Source organism: Prinia subflava, chromosome 2 (assembly GCF_021018805.1).
Source record: "Prinia subflava isolate CZ2003 ecotype Zambia chromosome 2, Cam_Psub_1.2, whole genome shotgun sequence".
Classification (NCBI taxonomy): domain Eukaryota; kingdom Metazoa; phylum Chordata; class Aves; order Passeriformes; family Cisticolidae; genus Prinia; species Prinia subflava.
The window spans coordinates 82063573-82075919 of record NC_086248.1 but is presented as its reverse complement, the minus strand read 5'-3'; the positions used below and the strand labels follow the sequence as shown (position 1 = coordinate 82075919).

General features: G+C 39.1%; 1 protein-coding gene across 4 annotated transcripts in view; it reads right to left on the bottom strand.

The window, feature by feature from the left end:
- Positions 1–2063: 2063 nt before the first annotated feature.
- PLEKHH2 (pleckstrin homology, MyTH4 and FERM domain containing H2) overlaps positions 2064–12347 on the bottom strand; it is a 54304-nt gene continuing 44020 nt past the window's right edge. For all 4 annotated transcript variants that reach the window (XM_063390787.1, XM_063390788.1, XM_063390789.1 and 1 more), the window contains 5 exons: positions 11514–11659; positions 9826–9955; positions 8858–8944; positions 7032–7169; positions 2064–5768 (listed from right to left, as the gene is read on the bottom strand). In XM_063390787.1, coding sequence (XP_063246857.1) covers positions 5586–5768; positions 7032–7169; positions 8858–8944; positions 9826–9955; positions 11514–11659 — 684 coding nt within the window. In that variant the 3' untranslated portion in view covers positions 2064–5585. The remainder of the gene's footprint in view (positions 5769–7031; positions 7170–8857; positions 8945–9825; positions 9956–11513; positions 11660–12347) is intronic.

Genomic DNA, 12347 nt, shown 5'->3' with positions numbered 1-12347 from the left:
TGAGGGCCCTCGAAGGATGTCGACTGTAGCCCTCTTGTGAGGGGACAGAATACTCCAGCTGTGGGGAAGCCAGAGATAAATAAAAAACACCGGGAGTCTTACTTGACCTCGGCCTTAAGCACTGGCTCCTGATAAACTCATAGTCCCTCAGGGGGCTTTGTTACCAGCGCGGGGAGTGAAAAGAGGCCCGAGTTGTTCCCACACCCTGGGAAATGCTGTGTAACACACAGTGAGTGTAGTCATTTTACAAAAATTTTTGTGTAATTATTGTCCAGCAGAGGGCAGCGAGGGTGAGGGACTGGAGCGTCTCTCTTAGGAGGAAAGGCTGAGGGAGCTGGGCCTGTCCAGCCTCGAGGGGACACGACTGAGAGAGGTCGTGCCAATGTCTGAAGGGAGGTGTCAGAGGATGGAGCTGGGCTCTGCTCAGTGGTGCCAGAAATAGGACAGGAGGCAATGGGCACAAACCCAGGCACAGGAAGTTCCACCTGAACGTGAGGGAGAATTTCTTTACTGTGCAGTGACCAAGCACTGGAACAGATTGCCCAGAGAGGGTGTGGAGTCTCCCTCACTGGAGATGTCCAAGAACTACCTGGAAAAAATCCTGTGCCCTGTGCTCTGGGATGGCCCTGCTTGAGCAGGGAGGTTGGACCAGGTGACCTCCTGTGGCCCCTTCCAACCTGACCCATTCTGGGATTCCGTGACTTCTTAGTTACAAGGGGCACACAGGTAAAACACTGTAACAAACAGGGACTGGATTATTTCAAATAAGATTATCAAAAATCAAGTCCAAAAATGCTGGGCTTGGATTAGAAAGTAGGATTTAAAGGGTGCAGTAAAACAGCAGGATGACCCTGAGTATGAAAGGAGCATATGATGTAGGTGAACCCAACAAGTCTAGAGTGTCCTACATCAGAGAAGTGACCCAAAATCCAGGACAGCAATTGCAGCTGTCTTGTGTAGCTGAGGAGCTGCTTTGTATCTTGACAGAGTGGAGACAGAAAAACCTGACTAAAATAATTCAGTTACCTGTTTGATCAAAGCCAGGAAAGCGGCCTCATTCATAATGATTAACTCAGTTTTCATTTTAACCGTTCCTTCTTCCTTACCCAAAGAAGGCTGATGTATCCTTCCACTGACCCTAAGTAATGTTCATTCTTTAAATAAGAATGTTTGTCTGGATTTAGCTTGCATAATCACTCAGTTTCAGTTCCAGAAGCCTTTATATGGCTATTTTTGTCTGGTTTTAATTACTTCCAGGTTTCTACATGCATATTATCAGGAACTTGCTAACCTCCTATGGAAACCATCGTCTTGCTAATTAAAATACAGAAAGAAACTTAATGATGTAGTCTTGTACAATGCAGATCATGCATTGATGCATGATGCATGCAGATGATGCCTGTCTATGTGCATTTCTTTCACCAATGTCAGTTCAACAGAACACTTCTGATATCTATGAACACTTGGTGTATCTATGAAGCCAGTGCTGATCTGTAATCAGCACCTGGAGGTAGTAAAATCCCTGGACAAAGCTGCTCTTGCTCTGCCAAAGAGAGCAAAACTATTGTAGGAATTGCTCCTGGCACTAAGACCTGTGCAGGTATTACTGCAACAACAGGAGTGTAAAAAGCAAAATATTTTTACAGCAATTTACTCACTGTCCGAGGTGGCAAATCTGGGAGATGTTGCAGTACAGATCTGGGCACAGTAAAAGGGTGTACAGTTAGTAAATGTACTGAAACCCAGCCTGGAATTTAAATTTGAGTTTTCAGTATGTTTCTCTGTTTCTTTTGCCCTTATAAACTGTAAACCCCCCCTCCAACAACAACACACACACACAAACTTTTTTTCCCTCTAATTCATTATTACTGAGTTACTTATCATCTCAGTTAAAATTAACTCAAAGTAATTTCACTAAGCTGTATGGACTATTAAAGCTCTAACTAAAGCTTTGAGTGGTGCATTCCTTTGTGCAAGAATGATTTTCTTCCTTCAGGAACCACTAAAACCTATGAAAACTGATAGTCTGACAAGGAACTCCAACAGCAAATGTCTTCAGAGCCTTCTTTCATAGGAAAGATATGCTTTTATTTCAAATTTAAACAAAATTTAAATACAAAATAACAAAACTCATTAATTTTAAGGACTGCATTAAAATCTTAAGGGGTTAACCTTTGCCTGGTGTGCTACAGGAGTAAATGGGTCTTGCTTGTTCTGGATCTTGCTAACACTGCTGCTCAAAAATTGACAAGGCAAAGTGAAGTTCAAGTAATATATTAATTTACACTGCATTCCAAATAGTCTTTTCAAAACAATGTGTTTGTTTATACAGACATTTACCAGTGATTTTTCAGTCATTGTCAAGCTCAGATTCACTGATCATTTCCATGGATTGTTGATTCTGACCACTGACTCCAAGCATGAAAGTATTCTAAAGTTCACGGTAGAAGGTGAAGTCTCCTTGCATGTGCTAAGAGATTAATCCCATCTTGCCAATATTTTTACAGCCTAGGTTCTGCAGGCTTTGAGCATGGGAAGGTTTCCAGCAACAGTCCCAGAAGCTGCTGCTCATTTGACAGCTCCCACAGCACCACCACTGCTGAGGTGAGAAAGGCCAGGCTCCTGCTTGCTCTTTAGTCATGGATTAGGTAGCACAGTATGAATTTCTTTGGTGGATGGCATAAGGTTAAGACTGAGATGTGGATCACTCATGAGGCTTGGGCTGGTGGGGAGGGCAGAACAGATGATCTGCTTGGACTGTGAGATTTTCAGCCTTGCTGTCTTGCATTGTGTGGTATTCTTTAAGTAGCTCTGGAGCTTGGTTACCCTGGAGGCCCTGAGATATGCAGAGCTGTGTTTGGAAGGGAAAGAGACTTGCTTGTGAAAGAGACTCCACTTGCTGCCCCTGCTACCTTGAAGGGAAGTGTCTGCTGAGGTTACTGTCACTGCACAAACCTCACCTTGCCAATCAAACTGGAAGCAGCTCCATTGTTTAACAGTGTTGTCGCATTTCTTTCATAAAATCACACAGCATTTCTGGCCATGTGACTGTGGGATTAATGGTGAATGATAATGAGCAATTAGTAAGCCTAGAAAGTCACGCCAAAACCCAGGAACTAGTGCTTGAATTGTTTCTGATTATGATGATGTAGGGGGACACTGCAGCAGCAAGAGCTCAACAAAAAAGGTGAAGCAGTGTCTAGAGTTTGCTACCCAGAGGCAGGCAGGAAGGTCATACTCTGCTTCACAGACTCCACAGGGCTTTATAAAACAGCTGTCTGTGATGTTGTTAATGAAATCTCCAAATGAGTACATCAGCTGTTTGTACTGTTTATCATGTTGTCTCAAAATTCAGTGAAGATTTTAAAAACTACATGAACAAGCTCACTAAGAAAATGCTCCCATTTTTTTGCCTTCTTATAACAGATGATCTGCCACATGTGGACAATTAGGAAATACTACTAGTTGGAGCATTCCAGGTTATCATAACTTCATGATTACAAGAAGACTTTTGTGTTTGTGAATTGAACTTTTAAATCATATTGGAGAAGCTTTATACTGGGACCTAACTGATGAAGTAACCTGTTTGCATATGTAAATACCTGCCCTTCCTCAAGTCTGAAAGTTGATTATTCTGCTGATTGCCAAGGCGTGTTAATTCCTAAATTAATTTCACCTTGGGAACTGTATCACTTCCCATGGGGTGCAACACAAGAAGCAATGCCGTTGGTCTCCTGTAGGTCCCAAGATGCTCCCCTGGGTGATGGCAGGGGACTGGCTGCCTAGGAGGAGGTAAAACCTCCTGTTGCTGGCCCTGCCCCATGGAAAAAGAAGGGTCTAGTGCCCCAACCACCACCAAAAGGTGGGAGTTACCAGGAAGCTCCTTCTACCTTGCAACAGTGAAAGAGTCTGGATATAGGAGGTGTTTGGTTTGGTTGTAATTTTCAAGAGGAAGCCTTGGCCCATGGTACCCTTCATCAAGTGGTGCTTGAGTCCTGTGGACTTCAGTAGCCATGGCAGGACTTGAAAGCTTTTAAAAGAAAGCCAGCTTGCCTGTCTGCCTTTCCCCTTCCTAAGACCATGTTCTCTTCATGGCCTGTATCTCCCTTCCAATCTATTTTAATTCTTTAGGAGGATACTCCCTAGTTTTAATAGAGGGCAAAAAGCTGAAAATACCTTTTCTCTCAGATGAGCATTTGAAATGTTTAAAGAACATAAAACAGAGATTTTTCATTGTGAAATTACTTCAGTTTAAGTAATAATCAAACAAAAACCAATATGGGCCAGCGGTAAGGCATTAATGATCTGTGATCATTACATGAGCTGAAGTGGAAACTGTAAAATGTCCATGGATCAGTGATTTGAGTACCTTCTTTGTGGTTGTACCTAAATCATCTGTTAAGAGTATGGTGCTGATCCATTTCAGAGCCTGCAGATGTGGTTCATTTGCATTGGAACAAAAAAGAGAGGACTGGAAGGAAAACAATGGATGTAATTTCTATGCACTTTACCTATGTAGCACCGAGGCTTGCACCTGAAAAAGGCAACTAGAAAGTGCTCCTAGGTCCAATGGTGCAGATGCAGCATCTTGTCTTGAGTGTGCAAGAACATCATATTAATATTATAATATGAAATGTGTAGATACAAATTAAAAACAAGAAGTAAATATTATTCTGACACAATGTATATACATTATACATATTGTACACGGATTTTAGGTCTCCAAGTTTACTCACAACATTTCAATCAATGGTCTTCTGTGTTGTTCTTGTGTTTTGAATTGTGAGTCATTCTTGCCATCTGTATTATATTATCATTTTGGATTAAAGGAGAAATTAGGTACAGGGTCTTGTTTAACAAAACTGTAATAAATACAATGCCTATCCAATTCAGATTTTTTTTCAAAAGATTGGAGCAGAGAAGGTTTCTTTAGAAATTCACCAGACCAAGGCTGAAGATTTGCCAAGTAAAACAGCTGTATAACAAAGGCTAGAGTGTATCATGAGAATACTCTCAATTTGTAATAGTTACATGATGTACTTATGTATTTGATTTTTTTCAAAGGAGAAACAATTATACACAATTTGTTCCTTTTAGTCCCATGATACTTGTATTGCAAATAAGGATGGTGCTGGAAGTGGAAAGTATTTTGTATTTGACTGCTTCTCTAAACAAAAATTCCTTTTCAAAATGGAAGTTATACAACTGGTCTAATTTGGAAAAATAACAGATAAAGAGTTGCAGACAGTTTGGTCCCTGAGTATATATAGCTGTAAAACTATAAAATCTATACAATGGTTTCCAATGACACCTTTCTCCATCGTTATAAACAGATGTATTTTGTGCTGCAGGCACAAGCAACCCCCAGTAAATCATAACCCTTAAACTGACTCATCACCTTTCCAGTCCAGGCCAGAGCTTTAATTAAAGGGCTACTCCTGTTCAATGCAACTGAATTAATGTAAACCTGTCCACCTTCCTTTTGTTCATGGAGCTGCTTATGCTCTACATCTTGTACATCAGAAGGTTTTCAGTCCATGTAGAAACCCTCTCACAAGGATGCATCACCGTGATACATAATCCTTTCATAACAAAGTGGGACATTTAGTTGGTCTGTTGATTGCAAGAAGTGGCTGGCTCCCCATTTCCTTGGGTTTCTGTCCACTTTGAGGTGCCAGCAGTGCTGGAGCAGAGAGGTGATGAGCAGCTCCTTTCAGCTGATGAAAGTTGTTAATGTAGCTGGCAATCAGTAGAGTGATCTCAAGAATCTATAACAGGAACATACAAAGCTCTTTGAAAAATACAGTGATGTGTTTTGACTGCTGAAAAAATAGCTAACTTTTTAGCAAGTGACAATCACCATCAACTGGATAAGTACTTGTACTTTAACAAATTAATGATGGGGGGAGAGGAGATAACTAATAAAGCTTTTTTTATTGCTCCTTGCAAATAATGTAATGTTATTCCCATCAGGATGTATCAAAGATACTTTGTCTTCAACAGTCTTAAATGATTCAGAGATGACTTCTTTAATTTTGAGAGAGATGTTGAAGTCCAAAAGATGATGCTTTGAGAAGTTTTGCCGGAAAGTATCTAGTGCTCAGAGAACTCAAGATGCAGGGTAGATGAAGGGAATAAAGACTTCAGGGAGGTTTTTATCCTATTTTCTCTTTGTGACCCTTACGAACCTTGCCCAGACACTAAACAGGTTGTCCAGAGAAGCTGTGGCTGCCCCATCCCTGGGAGTGTTCAAGGCCAGCTTGGATGGGGCTCTGAGGAACCTCATCTAGTGTAAAGCAGAGGGGTCAGAGCTAGGTGATTTTCATGTCCTTTCCAACCCAAATCATTCTGTGATCCTGCAAGGGCACAATCTGAGGGAAACTTCAACATGTGTATTTTACTATGCTTATTTGTATGAAAAATCATGTTTTGAACCAAATTTATATGTGGAATTTTGTATTATTTCATAAATTTGTTCCAACTAACCACAAGACCTTTGGTTGTTTTTTTGGGGGGGTGATTTTTGTTGTTGTTTTAAATACAGTCAGTCTTACCAGTGAAGGAGAGACTCTAGATTTAAAAGGCAGGGCTTTTTCTTTTTTTTTTTTACCAGAAGGAAAAATATCCTAGGATTTTTAAGAAGTGACTGATCTTTCAGATGTTGTGTTCTACAATTTCATGCAGATCCCAAATGTACTTTTTGAAAAATTATCTGATTCAGTGCTGATTCGGCAAACAGACTAGGTTTTAGGTACTGTGTGTTATTTCTGTCCTTATCAGCCTTCTTTGTCCTTCTATGAAAAATTTGGAATGTTATAGACAGGGACATGAAAAGAACAGGAGCACATTAGTACTGTCACAGTTAGCCCTAGCATGACTCTATTTGCTCTCTAAAATCATCTGGCAAAAGTCAGTAATGTGAGCAGGCTGGGATTAAAAAAGGTGTTTCGTCTTTCACATCTGTTAGGGATTACCCACTAGTGAGAGGACAAAAGCAGATGGTGGGAAACTGTTTCAGGTAATATACCAACCTTTGGTTTTGTCATGGCAAAAAGGTGTTTTTCAGTTGCTTTGTCCTTTGTCTGAGCATTGTTAACAACCAGCATAAAATCATCTTGGTAGCCTCCAAAAGTCATCAGGCTCTTATACGTGTATGTAACTGTCAATCGCTGAAAAAGGGAAACCCCCAGAACAAGACACAAAGCTATTAAGCAGGGCAATGGAGGAAAAACAGATTATGACAGATTCTTCTTTTAAAAGTATAATTACACATAAATTTTTCAATTGAGGTGTCCTCTTATGAATCTCGACATTAACTGTGAATTTTGGGATAGCTCCATTTAGACCTTCATGATGAGGAATGTTCACTGTAGATGACAACTCTTCTAAATTTGACCTCTGTTTCTATTCCAAATTAGTTAAAGATATAAGAAGATTTCAACTCAAGTGTGTAATTCCATTTACCCAAATCTTGACTGACTTTGATAGAAGTTAATCTTACTAATTCCATTTGAAACTGAAGCAGTGTCTAAAAAAATTAAATGGCAGAGTATGAGGCATCCGAAATAATTTAACTCCAAGTATTCTTTTTGTGCAGTGATGTGTTTTGCAAACACACAAATTAAATTCTGTTCTCTTTTTTTCACTGATGAAACATATGATGAAACATAAATGCTCTTCAAGACTCCTCAGCTTTTCATCCCTCAGTTCTTACTGTTCAGTGTTTAACACCACAATAAGTGGCCTTTGAGTTAAGATCAGCAATTAATTTATTGTTACACCTCATATTAATTTTCTGCAGATGTTTGCATTTAAAATTCACTGTAGACTACATTTGTACAACAACTGACTTAGTATCTTTCCTTAGTAAACCTCTTTTTGCCCCAGTTTTGAAATAGTATTACCTCTACCCCTTGCAGCACAATTTCTGATACCCCTGATCCTTCCTAGAGAAAATCCCAGTGTTCCCTGGAAGCTGAGCTTTCCTTGAATGTCAAGTAAGGCCTGCCAGTATTTAACCTGCCCTACAGAAATGCCATAGCCCCCGGAGCAGTGTTTGTAGAGCTCTCTGCAGTCTGATGCAAGCACATTTTGCTTGTTCCCTGAGAGCTGCTGCTTGTTCTCCTCATGCTCTTTGTTTTATTATTTAACTGCAAGGAGATGTAATGAAAAGACCCATATCAGCACAATTATAAAGCTGAGATTTTAATTTTCTGATATTCAATATTAGCACTTGTTAATAGCAGCATGCCATTCTTTTCCTTTGCAGGATATAAATGAAAGCAGGGATCTTCTCAGGCATTGCTTTTTACACTGATTACAAATCATTTTCTGTGAAAACTTGTATTGCAAATCAAAGAAAAATCAGAGCCTAAAATGACATAATTAAATAACACTGGGTTATATTACCTACTATTAAACAAAAATAATACAATGAAAATAACAATCTTTTAAAGTAACTGCTCTTTGCAGAGTGTATGTATTATGAATAATACTGGAAAATTAAGTCTCCAGGAAAAGGAAATGAATGTTATTGTAATAACATTACAATAACTATGGATTTCCTGACATCTGAATGATTAAAATATTAACATTTCATTAAATGATATAAAAACTGTATCTGATAAACAAAAATAAATTCTGTGCAAAGAATTCATTAGTTACTTCTATTATTAGTGCTACTGTAATGATGATAATATTAAAGCATTTTAAAAGGAATGAATTTTTCCTTTAAGAGGACTAGATAACTTAGCATGGAAAGCTAATGCCATCTTTTAGATAGCATGGTGGTGAATTTCTCCATATAATTAGTACTAAAATCTATCTTGACCAAATTTAAACTGGCCATTTCCCTTACCATGGAGCTGTAATCCAGGATGCTTATGCCATCTTCATGGACAGCAAGCCATATGAAGGACTTCTCAACTGAGGCTGTTGCTAGAGGCTACAAAGAGAAATGTGTTTTAGTTACTACTTCAAAATGAGGCAATATGTGAATAATTATTAATTCTCAGCTATTATAGACCTCTCTCCATCCACAGTTCTCACTTCAGTTCCCTCTCAGTGTAAATTTCAGTAAAGAAATTGAAATACCTGCCCAAAGCCATGTAGGTGGCCAGTGGCAGAATGATGAACTCAAACCAATACACTTGAAACCTACCCTGGTGCTTAGTCCAATAATAGTCCAATATAGTCTCATTAATAAAGCAGTCAGGTGTCTTACAGTTTGTCCACTAGCTCATATATCTAAATACACAAAGAACAGAGTGCTGACAATTTTATATATATATATGTTTACACACACACACACTGGGTTTACCTATTGAAACTGAAGGCATGAGGTGACAGTTCTGTTTAACAGAGCTGTTATTTGAATCAAGAGAATTAAGATACCAGTGGTTAAGAAAAACTGAGAGAGGCCAGCATAGAAGGGAGTGCTCTAAACACCCTTAACCACGTTTAGTGCTTCTGCAAGGTTCAGCTTCCAGAGCCTGTTAATGATGTCTTTTCAATGTTCTGTTAGTTGTCAGGTAAAAAGAGTCTAAACCTAAAAGGCTGTCTCAAACTAAGATATAAGGAGCTGGAAATACAGATTAATAATGTAAAACAAGCAGTAAGTGTATTGGAAAGTTATTATTATGATACACTTAGTACTATGGCTATTATATTTCACCAGCGTATGCCTTAAAAAGTAATTTGACAGGAGATTCAGTCAGCTCATGTATACACAGTTATTTTCAACAAAAATATACTAATATTTGCAAATGATATTTATATTTAAGCCCCTCGTCCCCTTCCCCAGTCAACCCCATTGAATTGTCTCACTCTTGCTGGGAACAGTTTGGCCCCGAAGAAGGGCCACTTCCTGGCCACGGTGAGGTAAATGCGCACGCAGTCGGCGGCGCTGTGCCCGCGCAGAGCCATCCATCTCGTCGACAGCCGCTGGCAGAGCTGCCTGTTGGAATGAAGGATGGGAGTCACTCACTGAAGGGCATTCCGTGCTTGCCCACAGCAAGTTTAATCAGCAACAAAGAATCCATTTCTTGAAACGATGATTTCAGTTAATACAAGGACTATCACTGATACGGTATTAAATCAAAAACATCATTTAATATTTTAATGCACACGAAAATTATGAAGTCTCTTCTAATTCCTGAAACGTTATGATTAAATATTGATGTAGCAGTTGCAGCATAAAGGCAGAAAGTCTGGGACAGCTTTTAACGTGTCATTACAAGGAATCAATGTGCCTTTATCAGTACTCAACAGCTATGTCCAAAAATCCATCCAGCTTAGCACATCTCTACCTGTGGCTGGTAGGAGGCGTGAAAGACGTGGCTTAGCACTACTCTCTTTTAGTGTGTCTGGGCACTGCTACCCAAAATGCTGCTCCTGATGCACAGTGTGTTCACACTGGGGCTTTCTTCCCGGCTCCTTTTTTGAATTTGTGGCCCCTTGGCAGGTTGATCCAATACCATGGAAAAACTAATTCTCAAAAAATCCCCAGCCCAGAATACCTTTCTAGAACGCTGACCTGCAGGGATTACTTACCCAGCAGCCATAAGGTTATTAGATGTAGCCCAAGGAAAGGAAGGGCTAATGTGTAATAAAGGGAGACCCATCACTTGCAGCTTTGGTCTTACTGTTTATGAAGTCAAACTGCACCCTTACCAAAAAAATACAGGCAATAGGGCAGGCACAGAGTGATTCTTCCCATGCCACAGATCTCCAGCTCTGCCAACTGGTACTGTAGGGCTGCTTAAACAGTTCAACAGGTGTTTCACTTTTGCTCCATGAGCTAATCAAATCTGAGACCTTTTATATTTGCTCTTTGAAATTAATTGCATAAGTCTGAAAGCCTCATTGTCTTCAAAGTATGTAATAATGTTACTGTGTGCATATAATAATAGCTTTAAATTGTTTCAACCTGAAAATTTTCTGTACTGAAGAACATTTGGATGATATTTAATGGACTTTGAAACCGCTCTATCACTGACTTTGGATAATTTATTACACTGTTCTGCTCGTTTTTGTGTCAGTAGGTGTTGATTTAAATGCCTTGCAGGTTATTAATTTTAAATAAAGTGATATCTTACTAGTAAGTCCACTAAGTTACACATTGCCAATTTGACTGGCTGCCAGAGATTGCACACTAGAATAGCAAACAGATCATGTCCTTATGTCCTTTACTTCAGTAACTCTTTAGTTTGTGCACAGACAGACCTAGTTTAGATTTGCTGAATAAGAAAAACATCAATTTCAAAATCGCTGGGTTTTGTAACACTGTGTAGTAACTGCTACAGCTTTTGCTGAAATGTGTTATTAATGATGATCTTTTGTTTAGATTACAAACATGCAGAGGAAATGGGTTCTTTAACTTAGCAGGAAAATGAGTTTCAAACACAGGTTTATGCAAATATAGCCCAGCAGTACATTATTCCCAATGACAATTTAAACCTTCCATGTCTCACTCCTAGATCTTTAGAGAATATGAATCAAAAACCCCATCTCACCTTAACTGTTCCTCTGAACAGTCTTGCTTGTATCTCTTAGGGTAGAATCTCTCCAAGACTTGCTTTAGTGTTTGGTTGGACTTGGACTGGGAAGTGATTTGCCCTGCTGGAGTTGAGAAAGGCCGTTCAAAATCTCCAATCTCTACCTAAGGGGAAGTCCATGAAGAAAATTTTTTGTTACTCCAGAGTAATTTTCTAGCTGGATATTATGAACTATCTTTTAATCTGTTTTACCAAGTATAAAAGAAAACAAATTTGTCAAATAATGTATACTTTTCACTGATAAAAATGTCACACTAGTGACTTTTTCTTATTTTCTGTCTACCATAGAAAAAACTTAAATATCGAACAAAACTTGTACAGGCATAATATTACTTCTGCTCTTAGATTGTGAAATCTCCAGCTGACACAAAGCAGTTCACATTTATTGAATAACAACACCAAATAACTTTCTCAAAACCCTTCATTTGAGCTTTTAATTTTTAAAAAAGAAAACATCAATACCATGTCTAGTAAAGGAGTCAGACTTTCGTGGGAGAGCTGGTACTTTAGAGAGTTAACTTGCAGAAATCATGGAAGGAATAGTGAATGAAGAAATGGTACATTATTACATGATATCTAATGCCAGAGGGCCCTGCTGTGTAAGAGGGAAGGCACATTTTAGCCATACCGGTGCCAGCAGCAGTAAATACTGTAAAGCATTTCCACTCCAGTGCAGAATGGCCTTACACAAAGATTCCAGCCCAGTCTGTTTCCTGCACACTCATATGTAGGAGGTGGAGGTCAATTGAGTGTCAAGCAATGCTGGATCAGTTTGTTTAAGATTTTCTCCTG